The 20,917-nt window shown below is 20.9% G+C and overlaps 5 protein-coding genes across 5 annotated transcripts; 1 reads left to right on the top strand and 4 right to left on the bottom strand.

Annotated features, from left to right (window-relative positions):
• Positions 1–521: 521 nt before the first annotated feature.
• Positions 522–9,842, top strand: PGSY75_0320400 (oocyst capsule protein; the record flags this gene model as incomplete). Its single annotated transcript, XM_018784056.1, has 1 exon — positions 522–9,842. The coding sequence occupies one exon, from the start codon at positions 522–524 to the stop codon at positions 9,840–9,842; it is 9,321 nt and encodes a 3,106-aa protein (XP_018643639.1).
• Positions 9,843–10,750: 908 nt separating this feature from the next.
• On the bottom strand, positions 10,751–12,358 carry PGSY75_0320300 (putative T-complex protein 1 epsilon subunit; the record flags this gene model as incomplete). The annotated part of the gene is made up of 1 exon (XM_018784055.1): positions 10,751–12,358. One exon carries the CDS (start codon positions 12,356–12,358, stop codon positions 10,751–10,753), a length of 1,608 nt encoding a protein of 535 aa, XP_018643638.1.
• A 1,535-nt stretch (positions 12,359–13,893) lies between these two features.
• Positions 13,894–15,531, bottom strand: PGSY75_0320200 (CPW-WPC family protein; the record flags this gene model as incomplete). The annotated part of the gene is made up of 1 exon (XM_018784054.1): positions 13,894–15,531. One exon carries the CDS (start codon positions 15,529–15,531, stop codon positions 13,894–13,896), a length of 1,638 nt encoding a protein of 545 aa, XP_018643637.1.
• Positions 15,532–16,267: 736 nt separating this feature from the next.
• PGSY75_0320100 (SNARE protein) lies at positions 16,268–17,591 on the bottom strand (the record flags this gene model as incomplete). The annotated part of the gene is made up of 6 exons (XM_018784053.1): positions 16,268–16,381; positions 16,489–16,532; positions 16,647–16,793; positions 16,899–16,985; positions 17,171–17,277; positions 17,425–17,591. 6 exons carry the CDS (start codon positions 17,589–17,591, stop codon positions 16,268–16,270), a joined length of 666 nt encoding a protein of 221 aa, XP_018643636.1.
• A 1,949-nt stretch (positions 17,592–19,540) lies between these two features.
• Positions 19,541–20,484, bottom strand: PGSY75_0320000 (protein phosphatase inhibitor 2; the record flags this gene model as incomplete). Its single annotated transcript, XM_018784052.1, has 5 exons — positions 19,541–19,637; positions 19,745–19,881; positions 20,015–20,077; positions 20,187–20,295; positions 20,456–20,484. 5 exons carry the CDS (start codon positions 20,482–20,484, stop codon positions 19,541–19,543), a joined length of 435 nt encoding a protein of 144 aa, XP_018643635.1.
• Positions 20,485–20,917: the final 433 nt, after the last annotated feature.

The raw sequence follows: 20,917 nt of genomic DNA, 5'->3' as shown, positions 1-20,917 counted from the left end.
GCTACCTAAAATAGGAAAAAAAAAAAAAATTATGCTGCAATAGACAAAAATTATCTTTTTGGCTAACTGAAAAAAAATAATAAATAATAGAAACAACTAAAAATACTATAAAAATAAAGGCTTAATATTATAAAAAATGATTATTTTTGAAAAATTATAGCAAAAAATTACACCTATTTAACCTTTATTTAAAAGAAAAATTATATATATATACGATATATTCCCCAAAATAAATATTTAAATATAGGTTAAACTACTTTTAATAATATAAAAACATATATTATTTTAATAATTTTTTTTTTAATAATATATTTATTTATATATTAAAAAATTTTTTTTTATATATTTTGACTTTAATTATTTTTAAACATCATATCTTTGTAGAAGATTTTAAAGATATAATTAAGTACTTATATATTTAAATAAATAAATAAATATATATATATATATAATAATATATATATATATATATATATATTTTTTTTTTTTTTTTTAATTTTATATTTTTTAATTTATGTAAAATGCATATTTTTAATATATATAATATTTTATTTGCTTGCCTTATAGGCATTGTATTCTCTTCTGGTGTTGGTGAGGTTCAATTAGATCCTATTAACAATTATAATTCAAGGAATTTAAAGAAATCCAAATTGTTACCTAAGCAAAAGAGATACACTTTGGATATTTATTCCTTTGGGAATACATGTGTAATTGATTATGAAAATATATGTGAAACTACTGACTACAATATCCTTGTGAAAGATGGAATAAGTGGACATAGTGTCAAGATTATGTTAGTTCAAAAGGAAAAAAGTGATATCATATCAGTACATACTTTAATGGGGAAATTTAACAAGCATAGAGATGTATATTTCTCGTTTAAAAATATTCCCTCATTAAACTATAATATTATTATAGAAGTGTCAGACTTAATATATAACCAAGATTATGATATTGGAAAAGGATGTCATTGCAGATCATGTGATGATTTTACAAGAGAAATAAGTTTGAATAATATGGAAAATAATATTATACATAAAACTAAAAGTGACAAGAAAAATAGATTAACATATCCTCAAAAATCATTTGTTAATGGACAAAACTTATTTAACAAATTTTTATTTTTCCATTCTGAAATAAGTTCTAGTACTATTGAAAATTATCAAACATTATATGAAAATTATCATGAATTGGTATCTCCATGTTCTGGAGTTATTATGACTCATTCAGAGAAATATAATATTCATTATGATATTACGTCGTCAAATGTTCATTGTTATCATGTATATTTAGTAAATAAATTTATGAATAAATTAAGTATGAACAAAAATGTTAGTGATGAGAATATAAAATTTAAGAATGCTATAATGATCTCATTCGAACAAAAAGACAGTGATCAACTAATACAAATTATTAATAATCAAAATATAAACCTTCCCTTAATGTATGACAATAGTTATTATATACCTAGAGGTACTGTTCGAGGAAGTTTAATTAAAATCAATACTCATCGTATTCTTTCAAAAGCCAAATATATATATAAAAATAATATGTACAATAGAATGGAATATGTGCACATGTTCAGAATTTTATTTCAATTATATGCACAATATAATAACATATCAAATGAAAAAATGTTATATTATACTACTGGTTTGTATTTACCAGATGGTAGTGCAGATATGAATCAACTACATAACGGAATATATGCCTTAGAATTAGCAGTCTTATTAAATTCATTGAATTTCGAATTTAATGTAGAAACTATTGGATTAAACAATAATGTTGTAATTAAAAAAGAGAAAGATTTTATTTCAGAGTATGGTACAAATGTATATGCACAAATAGTAAATAATCAATTAATACTAAGAGAATCATCAACAGAAATATGTTTAATAATATTAGAATCTATAGCTCGTGAATTTAGTATATATATAAATAATAAATTAAAAAGTTCATTAAAAAATAAATGTTACATTATGAGAATTGCTAATAGTTATTCTAACATATCTACAATGTATTATACATATGAATTAGATTGTAACATGACTTTATATTATCAAGAATTTCATTTATCTGATGATATTATGATTAAACAACATATAACGAACAAAACCTTATTTGATGAAGTCAGTATTGAGCTTGTATATAATGAAATATTTGCATATTCTGTATATGTACATGCACATTTAGATAAAAAAAATGTAGATACATTAAAAAAGTTTGTACCAAAATATGTAAATAATAACAGTGTCATAAGTATCGTAGTAGTTGGACGTAAAAGTGATAGAACAGAAACATTTGTAGATTTTGAATTAAAAAAAATATCATTTTCAATAAATTGTATCGAGAATTGTACCAACACAGAGCCAATAGTAATAGAAGACAATTATGATTATATAGCTATAAGTAAAATATGTATAGAGAATAATAATGGATTATCTACTATATGTTTTCCTGAGTATACATTTTCATATATATTTGATACTAGATTATTGAGAGTACATACGTTAAGTATCAATCCATATCCTGAAATAGTATTAACGGATGAAACGCATACTGAAATAACAGAATCGTATTATTGTGTTTTGATACCTCATGTACCTATAATACCAAATATATTTCTCCCTATTAATTATAATGATAAGGTATGTAAGGAATATATAAATCGTTGTCTCCTTATAACATCTAAAGTGTTGATTAATAATACGGAAGTACCAAATGCTATAAAGGATTTACATGGTAATTTAAAACTTTCTTTCTTAACCAATTTTAATGAAAGACACGAAGAAATGTTACAAGTTGAATATACATCAAATTTGAGTTCTCATAAGGAGGAACATATTTTAACCCATTATAGTAACAGTTTGTATACAAATATGCACAATAATATGATGCATTCTAGTCGTGAGAAAATAATGTTTAATTCTTCTGTGAGGAACGCATCGCATAATTCGGTTGATGGTGGTGATGATGATGATGACAATTTTTATAATTATGAATCATTATTAGAATTAAATGAATATAATATAAAAATATATAATGAGTTAATATATAACAATGAATTAAACATACATGTGCAAACATCCAAGAATGATGATATATCATTATATCCCTTTGGTCAAATTAATGTAAATTATAATAAGATAAAGAAGAATGTGTATATGAAATTTATGAATGATTATATATACTTTTATGATGAGAAAGAGGAAGGGGTATATAATGAAAGCATATCTGTCATACCATCAGTACCATCTATGTCTTCAAATCAAAACCCATTTGTGAACGTATCTCCTTATACTTATGAATGTTTAGGTGCATATGCATATTTAATGAACAAGTTCAATATATTAGTGAATGGCTCATTAAATTGTGAGGCAATAAATATGATAATAGAAGTATTATTGAAAGGTAAAATGGGTAAATATTTCATAGGCAATAATAAGAATAAGATATATTTAAATTTTTATAAACGTGATAAAGGGTCATTAGATGTGTTTGATTTAGTTGAAATGAGAATATATGAATCTCATGGAATCCCATCAAAGCCTATTAAGGTATACAAATTGAATGTTAGTATTGATGAATATAATCAGAATTTGCTTTATGCTCATAAGAATTTGAAATATCCTAATAAATATTATTCTAATGTTTACATTTTGATGTTTAAAGTAGCATATTTGTTTAATAATTATGACTTTTATACATTCTTTTATGATTTAACTGGAATACGTTTAATAGATTCTAATGTTATCAGTAATATAGGTCAATTACCAAAACAAGATAAAGAGAATATAGAAACTGTGCACGAATTATTAAAAGAAAAATTTGGTATATCTATTGATAGGCACACGACCTCTTTTGAAGAATTATTAAACGAGATATCATTATTGGCAGCATATATAGTAGAATTAACATCTTCATATAAGTTAAGTCCGCAATATATAAATAATAATTCAAGTACAACGTCGACAAATGATAATTATAATTACACAACTCCCTTTGCTGATATAAAATATTTCGTATATGTAGATGAGTTCAAATATAATAATAAACAACATGATATCAACCAAATGATGTATCATATGTCACAATTGGATGTATTATTGATAAAAAAGAAAATTCTATGTTGTTCTAATTTTGTGGATGAAGTAGAAAATGCCCTTAAATATTTTATTTTATATAAATATATTAGTAATGACAGTGAAGTATATATACCTTCAGATAATAGAGACATGATAACTAAGGCAAATAATATAATACAGAAATTGTTAGAAAGACCTATAGAATCTATTGATATATGTGAATATGGAGAGGATGAGATATTAGATATAATACAATTAATAATGTCAAAATCTGGATATATATCAAAAATGATACCAAGTGAACATGCATATATGGAATGTATAAACTTAGATATGATTGATCATAATGAAAATGTTATAAGTAATTTTTTTACAGCTGCTGATAATAATGGGATATTAGTAACTATAACCATGAACAGAACATTACTTGATAATATTATAAAGATACAAGAACAGAGTGATAATAATATGGATTATATGGTATACTTTTTATACAGAAATTTATCATACCCTTTTGTTGGAAAATCAAATAAAAAGGAAACTTTAGAAATGAAAAGGTTTTTATTGGTACATGCAGGTGAACCTGTAAATTATAGGAAGTCAGAAATAATATTTAATACCTATTTAGATATACTAAATAATAATTCCATTTTCATGTTAGAGAAAATCATTTTTGTATCTAAAAAAGGAGATAAAGTAGTTAAAGAATTGAATGTCGAATATCAAACATTTTTTGTTCATCCATTTAATTTATTATTATTAATAGATAATGAAGACCCAAACAATGAAAGAATTAGAACCTTTGAGACATATTATAATAAAAGGCTTACATGTAATCATTATAATAATGGGTTACAGGTGTGTGATAATTATCCAGAATTTTCTTATAATGTACATTATTCTCCATTTTATGTATCTTATTTAGAGAATAATCAAAGAAAGGACATTTTATTTACAAAAAATGAAGTACTCTCTCATGTGATAAATAATTATGCAAGTATAATATCTAATAGATATAATATAAAATTAGGAGGAAAGGTTATGCATCCAGATATATATAGCACAGTCCAAATGATAGTTCACGAGGTGGCTACTTCTGTTGGAACGTATAGTTTAAATACTTGTGGCACATTATATCTGAATAATAATCAATTACATTTAATGAATGATAAAAATTCTTTAATATCTAACATATGGTATGATAATTATTATTGTATAAATAGAGGTGCGATATTTAAAGAAATCATAGAAATATGTCATTTTAAAAAAAACGATTTGGCAAATCTGTTTGGTGATTTACAAAGTAATATATTACCTTATACGTTGAACAAGCAATTTTTTGATACATTGACAAGAGATGAATTGAAGACGTTAATTTATTATTTCGTATCTATACCACCTCAAGTTATATCTGCTTTAAAAGAATCATCGATATATTTAGAAATAAATGAATTGAAAGATGTAAATAAAAATAATAATATGATTATCATAAAAGACAATATGATATATATCAATAGAGAAATGTTAAATAATGTCGAAAATATGAAAGAATCTTTGGTGTTATTTAATACAAAGTTATACACGAATATAATAAAATATATAATACCTACATCAAAAGATGAACTGTTGATAAGAGAATTATGGGATGTACAACATTATATGGAAGATTATATTTATAATAATGATGGATGTAACAATTCTTTTTTTACAAACAGAGGCTATTTAGAATTGCCTCATAATATTTTAACATATCATTATCCAAGTTTTACCTATACAGATAAGGAAGAGATTTATATAAAGAAAAAACCAGATTCACATTTTTCATTTAATAATGTATTTTTATATGAGGGTCAAAATTATATGAAAGAGAAATACTTGAGTGCCATTCTTGTTTTGTCCCCATATAATTTTTCATCAGTGGAAGAAGTTTCTTATATACGTATAATAGGTAATTCCTTAGATAATAAAAATCAGTTAATCTTAAATTGTTATCCTCGTAAAAATTATGATAATTCTTTTGTAAAAGATTTTAATTTGGAGCCTTATTCCATTTATTTCGTTTGTAAAAATGTGTTCGTGAAATATTTGAAAAATGGATTATATGAATTTAATAATTATTTTATTCAATATGAAAAGGATGGTGAAATAACTCGTCAAATCCTTGAGCCCATGCCAGTAAGGCCAGTATATGAGGTAAAGAATAATAACATTTTATTACCTATTGATGAGGAAAAGATATCTATACAAGTAAAGAATATAAATAAAGAAGATACTAAAAATGATAGTCTTGTTAAATATTTAATATATGTATGTTCAGATTCAATTAAATTAGATGAAAACCCTTATATGGTGGTCAAACCAATATTTACTTTAAAATCGTATTTGTATAATATGAGCACACATATAATTGATGATTATATGTCTTATAAATATCCAAGAAAATTAAAACATTTGGAGTATATCAACATTCCATTTAGTAGAAGTATATTTAAAAGTAACACAATAGATTTGTCATTAGTACATAATAAGTTGGAAGAAGATAATAAGGTGTGCACAGTATATGGTTTAGAATTTATTAAGAGTTATGAATTAATAAGGGTGATAATAAGGGATATATTTAATAATGAGTTTGTGGTATGTTTGGTTGACGAAAGTGTTGTGTCCGGAGATAAAAACAACACCAACGGTAATAATAATAATAATAATAATAATGATAATATCAATAATAATAATAGTAGTAGTAATAATAGTAGTAGTAATAGTAGTAGTAATAATAGTAGTAGTAATAATGCTTTGCCTGAAAAGGAGAAAGAACCCGAAATTGTTGTGAAACCAATAAGTGGTGATAAAAAAGAAAAATGGAATCCATTTTTATTCATCATAGAATGTGCTGACCCAAGTAAAGAAAATCTACCAAAAGAAAATTTTTATTTTGTTGTATTTACAAAATGTGTTATTCATGAAGGCCAAATGTCTTTAAGAGTTATAGGAACAGAATATATGATAGACCGAAATGTAGATGTATTGTTAACTAGAAATATCTTTGATGTCATATACAAAAATATTCTTAAGAAAGTATCATTAATAAATGGAGATTATTATGTGAATATTTTAGAGAATGTAGATATAATGGATAATATTCGTTCTATAAACCCTGAAAAGAATATGCATGTAGTTCGTGTAGATAAAAATGGAATGGACTATAACGAACATAGGAAAAAAATTATAAAAATGGATGTAAGAAAAAGAGACTTTAATATTGATTTGAATATTGAGAAAATAAGAAAAAATACACATATTCTTGATATCCCAAAAGTTTTATCAATAATTGATAAGAATGAAAATATACAAAAAAATGAACAAAAAGTTGTCATTCCACAAATCAGTTATATTAGAAAAGTGGACTGTTTAATTAATATCAGTCAACTTCCTCAAAATAGTAGCACATCGGGTGAATTATTTAGAAATTCCTACATTTTGTTGACTAATAATTTAAGTTCCAGTACATGTAATGTACAAGTTGTAGATGGAAAATTTTTTGGAACTTGTATCGAAGGAGAATGTATATTAGAAGAATCTTTTCTTAAGCGTATGATTGAAGAGGGTTCTCATTTAATTGACAAGGATACAATAAAAGATGGTATATATGAATTGAAAATTGAAAAACGTATACATTTAGATAAAGAAATTAAATCATATGAAAATTTCATCATAAATGGTTTAACAGATATTATATCATCAGATAGTTTAACACCATCAAACACTTTGTTACCACCTACCTCTTATGTATGTATTATTGAAAATATAACTGCTGGTGATAAAACTGGTTTGTCACAATTTAAAAAAATTATAGAATTTGAAAGTGTTAATAAAATAAAAAATGGAAGGTATAAAATACATATGATAAATGGAGAGTATATCATTCAACCTATAAGAAATAGTGCAGCACAAGAAAATGATGAAATACTTAAAAAATGTATAAACAAAGCATGGAGTATACCTACTAAAGAACATACTGGAGGAATGTATTACATAAAAGTTATGGATAGAAAAAAATATGATGAAAAGGAAAAAAGAAAAGACGATATATTATATAACAAAACTGATAAAGATGAAAAAGGATATTATCTTTCAGTAAATAGATCAATGCAAGGAAATATACCAAATCCTATTGATAATAAAATAATACATTTTGTGTCAAAGAAAAATCTTTATAATTCAACACATTCTATAATAATAATAGATGGTAAGATTTATAAACCACTTGGTGTAGGTGGAGTTGCTTCTTCAGTTTACAACGTTGATTTATTTAAGGAGGATGAAGAAAAGTATTTTTCCGATTTAATGAAATTATTATATGCTAAACCACAAAATGGTTTATATTATGTTCAAATTTCTAAAGAGAAAATAGACGATATGATTAATTATGGTATACATGATATAATAACCATTCGAGATAATTCTTTTTTTGAAGAGTTAGATAAAGAGCATGCAACAAATAACGTAGGATATCGTATGCTAATAACAAATACGCATCTAGAAAATGTAGGCACGAATAAAGTGAATGAAATGGTTATAGTTCATAATTATTTTATGAAACCAGGAGTATACTACATAACGGTGAAGGACGGAAAATATATTATGGACGATTTTAGTAGTGATGATAAAACTGACTTAAAAGAGACTGCCATAGAGGATATTATCAAATTGAGTGGGACAAATTTATCAGATGATGCATATGAAATAGTTATTGAACGTGTGTACGCAATATTGGAAGGAAAAAATATATGTTATAAGGAAAATGAAAAGGAGGAAAAGGAAGAAAAGGAAGAAAAGGAAGAAAAGGAAGAAAAGGAAGAAGAAGAAGATAAAAAGGATGTAATATCACCAAGTGTTGTCGAACCAAAGAAGCAGAAAACCTTTTTCAGATCTTACGTGTACTTATTGGATAACGGAAATGGCGAAACATGTTCATTCAAAAAAATTATAGAAGGAAAGTTAGATGATATAAAAAATGGAAGGTATAGTGTACAAGTCTTGAATGGTTTTTATTATCCATCTATCATAAGTGGACCACAAATAAAAAATGATTATATCAAAACAATAATAGATAATGCCTGGTTCTTGGACGATAATAGAGAATTAAGATATTATGTAGATGTTCATACATATCCAGAAATAATCCATATAAGTACTGCTGATGAGATAATAGGGGAAGAATACTATTATATAGTTTTAAAATATTTAGATGGAGAACAAGATGAAAGTTTTGAAAAATCTCAGAAAATCAAGATAGTTGCTCATAATTTAGAAGTAGGAGAATATGAAATTGAAGTAATAGATGATAATAATTTCATAGGAAAGGATATTTATGGAAATGAAATGGAACCAATGTTAGTGAAAAATATTATTTTATTATCTTATAGCAAAGTTAAAAAAGGAAAATATCAGATCACAATTATGAAGAATATAGTAAAAATAAAATCCAAAAATGATGATTATAATATAAATAATAAGAATTGGTTAGGAACCTCCATAGAAAAAGATAACAGTCGTAGTAACAACATCATCTTACCCTATGAACAACAAACATTACCTTTGAATACAATAAATTATCCACGTATTAATGCAAATAGTATAATAACTGAATATCGTGCTAAGAAATCTTCAAATCGAATTGTAGAAATGACTCACTGTTCTTCTACGAACAAGCAAAATTGTAGAAATTTATTAAGAAGTAGAATGTTATTAGTTTAATAACTAAGCACTAAATGGTATATATATAAATATATATATATATATATATATATATATATATATATATATGTATTTTTTATTTTTACACGATACATAAATAGAATTATATAATAATATAATCATATAATCATATAATCATGTAATCATGTAACTATATAATCATATCTTTTAAACATTTTAAAATTACATAAATATAAATATATATATATATATATATATATAATATTTTTGTTTCTCATAATTTTTTTTTTTTTTTTTCATAAGAATTATTCTTAACCTACATACACACACATATATATATATAAACTTTAAAAAAAAAAAAAAAAAAATTCTTTATTTGAAAATAAAAACATAAATGCATAAATAATTATAACGCTTATAAAAAAATGAAATAATTTTTTTTAAAGGAAATAAATACTTACATAAGTTTAATTATTCTTGTAATATATAAAAATTTCATGGATATAAAATATTTAAAATTGTTATATATATATATATATATATATATATATATATATATATATAAATAGTTCATTGGGGAAATAATTATGTTAACATAAATATGAGATATTTATTTGTAATAATTTATATATCTAAAAAAAAAAATATATCTATATGTTTTTTTTTTTTTTTTTTTTTTATAATGCATAAAAAATTTATTTAATGAATTAACATATATACATAAGTTTTTAAGTTCATAATAAAAATATAATGAAGTTGCATTATATAATGTTGTTGTGTTAAAAAATAATTAATTAGGTAATTTTTTTTTTTTTTTTCTTTTTTTTAATTTAACAATGTGTAATAGAATTATGTGTCAAATGTAAATAAAAAATGAGAAAATAATAAATAAATAAATATATATATATATATATATATATATATATATATATGTATAACATATATTTTTAATTGAAGTCGTTTGGAGCTATAACATCGTCAATTTTTAATATCATTTTAACAACTTGTGTCGCCAAAGAAAATTGGTTATATTTAGAATTAAAAGTTTCAAATATTCCTCTTTCAATCATATCATCTACTTTATAATTTAGACAATCGATACCTAGATTTTTTGTTTTGTCTTGAATAATTTTGGTTTTAATTTCTGAAATAATATCAATACTATTTAGACCCATATTATTACATAAGTTGATAGGTATAGATAATAATGCATTACCAAATGCTCTGATAGCATATTGTTCTATACCTTTACATTTATCAGCAACTTTTTCTATTTCTAGAGCAGCATATATTTCGCTTGAACCTCCACCTGGTAAAATACGGTTATCTCTAATTAAATTACGAACAGAACAAAGAGCATCATGAACACTTCTTTCACATTCTTCAATCATCATTTGATTACCTCCTCTTAATAAAATGGTTATTGCTTTAGTATTAGAACAACCTTCAATATAGACCATAGGATTATTTACGGTTCCATGACTAATTTCTCTAATTAAATCTGCTTTACCTAATTTAGATTCATCAATATCTTCAAATCTTGGTATAATTTTTCCACCTGTAGCAATAGCTATTAATTCCATTTCAACACCTCCAACCCATCTGATAGCTGGGATATTTTCTTTTAATAATAAATAATTGGCTTCATCGTCAAAACCCCATTGGCATATAACAAAATTTGCTCCTGCTTTTTTAAGAGAATCTACCATATCATAGAAATATTTCTTTTCTATAGCTTGTAAATCTCTATATGCTTCTACATTGGTTATATTTAATTTATGTTTTATTTTGGGTTTAGGTGGTTCAAATGGACATGTTAAAATAGCAATTTTTGCATTACGAACTTCTTTAATCATTTGAGAATGAGATAATTCTTTATTTAAAACAATCCCTTTTATTAAAGTTGATTCTTCTAATAATCCTCCAGTTTTGCCTTCTATCTTTATTAAATCAAAACGAACATCTTTTCTTTCCATATCTGCTACTGATAAAACAGCATCTACAACAATATTTGATAATAAATCTTTTTTACTTGATACTATTTTTGAACTTAAAGAGGTTTTAGCTAGTTTCTTTAATATTTTATGATCATTTTCTTCAATATCTACTGTTAAAGCAATCTCTTCTATAACTTTTAATGCAATATTACAAGCATTCTCAAATCCATCAGCTATTCTTAAAGGATGTATTCCTTTATCAATTAATGCATAAGCTTCTTCTAATAATACACCTGCTATAATAACTACTCCTGTAGTACCATCTCCAATTTCATTATCTTGACTTTTTGATAATTCTACTAATAATTTTGCACATTCATGTTGTACATCGATTTTCTCTAGTATAGTTGCTCCGTCATTTGTAACAGTTACATTATTATCTTCACTTACTATTATTTTATCCATACCTCTTGGCCCTATAGAACTTTTCAATATATCAGCTACTACCTTAGCTGCTAATATGTTACTCTTATGTGCCTCAATTCCTTTAATTCGTTTCTTTTCTTCTTCCCTTAATATAACAAAGGGTTGACCATACTCATCAATAGCAATATTCATTTGGAAATATATTTAATATTAAATGTAAATGAATTAATAAATATATACCTATATATATATATATTTTATTATTATATAAATCTTTTTATATTTAATAAGATAATACAAAAAAAAAAAAAAAAAAAAAACCTTATATCTTTTAAAGGAGTTTTTCTTTTCTTCCCTTATATTATTACAAATGTTTAATATTTTTCATTAATTATATTTAATACATATATATTTACATATGATTGTAGACTATACATGTATATAACATAACATATATATATATATATATATATATATATATATTTATTTATTTATTTATTTATTTATTTATTTATTTATTATCTTTCAAAATATATGTTAAACTTTAGTAATAATATTTTTATATACATAAATATTGACGAATTTTAATTTCATCAAAAAAAAGAAAAAAAAAATGGGAAAAACGAAAATTTACATTAAGGATATATAAATAGATATATAATATATTTAATTATACATTTTTTTAATTAATATATTTTTTTATTCTGTATAATATAAAGTATATTTTTTTTTTTTTGATTTTTTTTTTTTAAGAAAATAGATAAATGAACATATGCTATAAATATATATTTATAAAATAATATATATATATATATATATATAATATATATATAAATATAAAAAATATATTATACTATATAAATTTTAAATAACATACAATAATGAACTTATATATAATATATATATATATATTATATTATAATATTTTTTATATACTATATTATATATAAATATCACAAGCGATATTTTTATATGTAAAGTCATAAGAAAGAAACAGTTTTATTTTTATACAAAAAATTAAATAATTTTATGTAAATTGTGAATATTATAAATTATAACAAAAATTCTCTTTATTATTTTTTTTGAGGTTTATTATGTCCATAATATGTATATAAAAACAGCATCTTTTATAGTATGTAATTTTATATAATTATTTATTAATTTATTATTATTATTATTATTTTATTTTATTTTATTTTTTGGAATTTAAAGAACTGACTAGAAGAAAAAACCTGAACATTGTGATGTTATTAATTTTTTTATTTATTATTCGGTTTATTAGTATTATATATATATATATATTTATTTATTTATTTATTTTCCTGTATTTTAAGTTTTTCCTTATTAATACACACCATTACCTTTTAAATCATATATAAAATTACTTAATGATTTATATAAATACACATATGATTGATAAGGAGCATGATAAAAATTTAAGGAAACAAAAAAATATAAAAATATTGTAATATGAAATAAAAACAATTTAAATATATAATTTAAATGTATATATATATATATATATATATATATATATAATATTTATTTATGGGGGAAATAAAAAAAAAAAAAAGTTACAACTATATATCATACCATATGACATCATATATCATATATATTATGTTTCGTTAGGTTTATTTATTCTTATGTTTCCTTTAATCCTTTCTATATATATTTATATATGTGACTACATATTTGTTTCATTTTTATTACCTAAATTTTTTATTTTAAATATATATGACTTTACCTGTTGTATTATCAACAGGCCCATTAACTATCGATAAATAATCTTTCTCTGTCATATTATTATAAATTAATTTTTTTAAAAGTATTTCATAATTTTCACAAGGCCAAAAAATGTGACACTTTTTACTGATTTCTTTTTTTTCCTTTTCGTTCATATCATTTTTTATTAATTTCTTGCAATTGAATTTATATGAATTAGGCGCTAAGCAAAAAGATAAAGTTTCTTTCCATCCAATAGGACAACTGTAAGAATAATTTCTTTTACATTTTTTGAAACATGGATAAGATACTTCACATATCTTTTCAAACATTTTCTTTTCTTCAACATTTTTTTTTTTAAAAATATAATTTTCTTTACAATTTCCATTATAATATTCAGATGGAGCACATTCATTTCCATTTATTGATATCCATAAGTTAGGACATAAATCATCATAATTTTTTTCACATGAATTAATACAAGGATAACTGAATTGACATTTCTGTTCATATGTCTGCTTCATTATTTTATCTAAATGTTTTAAATATATTTTATTTTTACAATTTCCTTTATAATTACGTGTAGGAAAACAATATCCATCATGTCCTTCAATCCATTCATCTGGACAAAGAACAGAATAATCATGTTCACATTTTTTTTTACATGGCCATCTCACATCACATAAATTAGAATAAATAGCTTTTTCTTTATTTGTCATATTTATGAAATTAATTTTATTCAAACAATTCCCTACATAATTTTCAGGGGATATACAATATTCTTCATTTTCCATTGTCCATTCTAAAGGACATATAGATATTTCGAAATCTTGTATACAATTATTTTCACATGGCCAAAATATATAACATTTTTTTTCTATTTTAATTTTTTCACTTATATCTAAATTAGTTATTAATTTTTTTTCACATGGTCCTTTATATGATTCAGGTGCCATACAATATTCTTTATTATCTTCATTTATTTTCCAGTTAAGCGGACATTTTTTTCTATAATTTCTTATGCAATTTTTTATTTCAGACAATGATTCATTTAAAACTTCATTTGATACTTCTATTTTATTAGATATACCTAATTGAGATTTTATTTCATCATTTATTTTTTTTCTTTCTTCTTTTTCAATATCCCTATTCATTTGCATAGATTTTTCTTTCATCTGTTTATATTTCTCATATTCATCTTTTTCATCTTTTTCTTTTTTTATTACGCATAATTTTTCTAATTCGCTTTTTACTTTTAAACTTTCTTTGTTATCTACATTATCCTGAATCTCTTTTTCAATCATATCAATACATTTATTATATTCATTATTTATTTGTTCTAATGTTTCTTCAAGAGAATTTGTTTTTTTCAAGCTTAACGATATTCCTTCAGGTTGCTTATTTTTTTCATTTTCTTCTATTTCGTTATATTTCTTAACATCCTTTATATTATCATTCTTATCGTTTAAGTGAAATTTTTTCTTCAATGTACCATAGTCGAATTTTTTTATATTTTTATCAATTTTATTGCTTTCGATATGTATATCACTTTTTTTCTTTTTTTCCTTTTGGCTATTTAAGCTAGCTGAATAAGCTAAAATAACAAAACAAATTACAACAGAAAAAATACTAAATTTCATAATCATACATATAAAAAAAAATGCACATATATATATATGTATATATAAATCCTCTTTTTTATTTAGAAATATATACAATCATTCCATATAACAACTATGATGTCTTTAAATAATTAACGAAAAATATAACTGAACATATATATATATATATATTATTAAAAAGAAAAACTTACATATATCCAATTTAGACAGTTTGACAAAAAGAGAGATCATAAGAATATTTCTACTTATCAACTAAAAAGAAACATATTAAAAGAATATTTATTACTTTCTCCCCATTTGTTCTATGTCTAAATAAATATATATATATATATATTTATATGTAATTACACAAAATAAAATAAATAAATATATATATATATATTATTAAAATAAAAAAACCAATCACAAATTAAGTATATTGATGAGCTCCTTTTAACTTTTATTTCTATAATTTTCTTTCGGACACTCGCTATAACTATTGTAAATTATAATATTATTTTATATAACTGTTTATTGTAAATTATGAAATTATTTATTACCAAAAAGTAGTTTTATAGGAGTTTAATTTTTATAAAATCAAATATATTATAATTTATTAAATACATATATATATATACATATTAATGTTATATTTTATTACAAAAACATTCAAAAAGAAAAATAAAATAAAATAAAAAAAAAAAAAAATTAAAAATGGAAACATATTCACATATATATATATATATATATATATAGCATATTTATACACATATAATTAAAAATAATTTTTAAAAATTATAATTAAAAAAAAAAATATAACTATTGATGCCAATATTCCATATTGATATAATGCATATTTTAGATTTAATACCCTGGAAACCTTCTTAAACTATAAAAATAATACAAACAGATATAAATTAAAGACATAATAAAAATAAGTATACGTATATACATACATATATATATATATATATATATGTTCTTTTAAATTTTTACCTTTTCCGATTCATATTTTAGATTAAATGCCTTTCTTCCAACATCTAAGACGAAGAAAAAAAAAAAAAAAAAAACATATATATATATATATATATATATATTTATATTTATGTACACACATATTTCCTTTTTATTCTCTATATATTAATTTTCTATACCTTCTAAATTTTCTCCCCTCATCAATATATCGTCTATATTCTTCTTCATAATGCTACTAACTTCATTTAAACTTTCATTTAATTTTTTTATTGCTATATTAGAACGAGGGTCTTTATATTCTTGTTTTATTTTTGTAATTTTTCTATCTATAAAAAAAAAAATAAAATAACAATAAATAAAATAATCATAACACAAAGAATATAAAAAGGAAGATAGCTAACATATTAATGTATTTTACATATTTGTATTACCAAATTTAATAAATGAGTATGGCTTTTCTATCGTCTCTATAATTGACCGATAATCTATTGAATGCGTTCCATATTGTATCATAAGTTCTGTAAAAAATAAATAAAATATAAATTAATATATATATATATATATATATATATATATATATATATGTAATAATTAGATATGATCCCATAAAACTTTGTTAAAGCGTTGTAGTTTAATTTATAATATATTTGTATATACATAACATATTTTATTTGTATTTTATTTTATTTTATTTTATAATAACCTTCATTAAATTGTTTACAAATATCGTTCAAAAATAAAAAAGCTAATTTCTTTGGGTACGTAACAGGAAATACAGCTATATAAGCTATGCCATTTTCAATAAGAAAACTGAAAAAAAAAAAAAAAATAATAATAATAAATATAAAAGATAAAATTTAAAAAATATAATAATAGAAAACAAAATTTTCAAAACATATAAACCTATATCTTAATATTATATAATAATAATTTAATTTGTTTTTTTTTTTTTTTTACTGGTAATTAAAATTGTTAGATGTAACAGTTGATAAATTTGGAAAAGAGTATAATTTTTTACATAACTTTTTTAATTCTAATTTATGTGCAATACTTTTTGTCTCACTATTCGTTTCGACCAAAGTCATTCCATCACTAACCCTACAAAGTAATACTACATCGCACATTGTTCTTTTTTATTATTTTCTTCTTTATATATTTTTTTTAAATAAAAAAAGAAAAAGAAAAGGAAAAGATAAAAGAAACAAAAATTAAACCCAATAGCACTTATATATGTATACACATAATATATATATTATTATATTTTATGGAACATCTTATATATATATATATATATATATATTATATATATATATTTTTAAACATATAAAAAATATGTAATTTATATTATTATTTATTTATGATCTGAAAAAAAATAAATAAATAAATAAATAAATAAACACACAAATCATAAATAAATAAATAAATATTTATATACATAATGGCATAAAAAAATTAAGATTAACAGATCTTTAGAAACTGTATTGAAATAAAATTAAATAAAAATAAATATATAAATATATAAATAAATAAAAAAATATTATATACATACATATTTTAATATATGAAACAAATTTTTTGATGAAACCGTTTTCTCATATTAAAAATATATATATATATTAAATAAATTATTAGTATAAAATATTTCTTCTCATTTTACGTGTAGGGAAATACAAAATAAAATAAAAATATAAAATATAAAAACAAAAAAATGAAAAAAATAAAAGTAATTGTTTATATTGTATTATTTTATATATATATATATATATATATATATGCTTTCGTTCCTTTTCTTTTTCTTTTAATTTATTTATTTGTTATTTTTTTTTCATTTAATGATATAAATCAAAATTGAGATATCTTTATTTTTTATTATAAAAAAAAAAAAGAAAAAGAAAAAGAAAAAAAAAAAAACAAATTTCTTTTCAATATAAATAAATATAAAACATATATATATATATATATATATATATGTAATATTTTTTAAATATTAAAAAAATTTTGTTGAGGTAAGGGCAAAAAAAAAAAAAAAAAATTTCAAATAATATTTATATAAAAATTGTATATTCTGTAAGTTTTTTTTAAATAAAATATAAGATTTAAAAAATATTCTTTCTTTATTTAAATAAAATAATTTTCAAGATAAAAAAAACAGAAAGTTTTTAATATATATATATATTATATATATATGTAAAATATATTTTTATATAAGACTCTATGCTCCTTTACTGGTATTCATTTATGAATAAAGAAACTATACATATGTTGTATATGTATGCATATTATACATTCGTGTGTCTATTTTATGGAATTATAAATATGATCTGTATTCAATTCTTCAGTTTAATAACCTTTTTTTTTATGAACAAGCAAAATAGAAATATAATTAATGAACATATATATATATATATATCATATATACATATTTCTATTTAAAATGGGATATTAATGTGAGATAATTATTTATTTATTTTTTAAATAGGTTCCTAATTTATTCTATGCCCATTAAATATTTAAGATTTATTAAAGGACACAACAATTAACATATACATACATATATAAATATATTTAATATGTTTATATTTATATATATCAATGTACATTTTTAAAATGTTAACCTTTATGATATATTTTTTAATTTAAAAAAATAAATAAATAAATAAATAAAATAAAATATAATGATAGAAAGAAAAAAATATCTAAAATATGAAAACAGAAATATTAAAAAAAAAAAAAAAAAAAAAAAAAAATCATAAAAATAATTATAAAGAAATTACAACGAAATTGCAAGCAATGTAACAAGGAAATTCTTTTGAAACACCTATATAATTATTAAAGTATATAAAACTATTCATATATCTAAATTTAAATAATATGTTATGTATATATTTATGTTTTTTTTAAAAAAAATTATAATAATGTCATTTATAATCACATTTATATTTTAATAGTACCTATATAATATGTCTTATAAAATAAGAACATGTTTAAAAATTACACATAACATAATTTTTTTTTTTTCTTCTTCTTCTTTTATTACAATATTAAATTACAATTCTTATATATATTGAGTTGCTTATTCTTCGGATTCATTCATATTACTATTATCACAATTTGAATCTTTATTATCTGGGTTATATTCTTCATCAATATCTTCTAATGTTCCCGATTTTCTGTATTAAGATAAAATATAAATAAATAAAAATATATACACATATATATATATATATATATATTTTTCATTTTAATGAAAATATTAAATGTCCATGTGTATATATACCTTAATTTTTGTAACATCTTATATTCATTATAATGCATTTTTCTTTTCTCCTTAAAATCAATATTTGAGACTCCTTTATTTTCTTGCTTTTCTACAAGTTGATTTAATTTATTTATCAAATCATCAGCAATATTATTCTTAAAAAAAGAAAAAGAAAAAGAAAAAGAAATATATAAATTAACACACACATATATACATATATATATATATATATATATATGTTTATCATATTTCACAAAATTATAAAAAATTTTTAAATGTTAATATTACTTGTTCTTCATTACTTCCTTTCACATCCCCATATTTTGATGCTTCATCTTCTGAAGCACTATCCTATAATGAAAAAAATAATAAATAAAATATAAATATATATATTTTATATTTATAAACACACAACATGTTACTTCTAATAATGTTACATTATTATATACAAGACTTTTACCATTAAAATAAAATTGAAGGGGGTATTAGGCTCTAATATTTTCATCCTTGAACCTCTTTCTTTATCTTGTTCATTTATTGTTACTTCATCCCATGATATTGTTTTTTTTCTATATGTATAAAAAGAAAACATATTATTTAGAATATTTAATTGTAATATAAAGAAATGTATGCATATATCATAATTATAAATAAGTAATATTAATTATGTGTAATATATATATATATATATATATATTAATGTTTCATTCTTTTATTTGTTTATATTACGTAACGGATTTATCAACTTTTTTTTTCATTATTTGTCTTATTAAATCATATTTTCATTAGTATTATATAAACGAATTTTATATTTTCTCCTTTTTTTTTTCTTCTTTTTTTTTTTTTTTCTTTTTTTTTTAATAATACAAAACAAAGGGGAAAACAAGTATAATTATCGCAAAATGAAATAATATAAAATAAAAAAAAAATGTATATGTATAATTATATTTATTTAATATATTATACTTGTAATTAGAAGATATATATTTTTGAAAAAATGTAATTATTTTTACAATATAATCAAAAGCATATATATTAATTAATCTTAAATTTTACTCATTGCAAAAACAAGAAAAAAAAAAAAAAAAAAAAAAAAAAAAAAAAAAAAAAAAAAAAAAATTTTTATATAAAAAATTTAATTTTTTTATAAAAAATTAAATAATATTTTTATTTTTAATTATTTTTTTTTTT

Source organism: Plasmodium gaboni, chromosome 3, assembly GCF_001602025.1.
Source record: "Plasmodium gaboni strain SY75 chromosome 3, whole genome shotgun sequence".
Classification (NCBI taxonomy): Eukaryota; Apicomplexa; class Aconoidasida; order Haemosporida; family Plasmodiidae; genus Plasmodium; species Plasmodium gaboni.
This window is presented reverse-complemented; position numbering and strand designations above follow the sequence as displayed.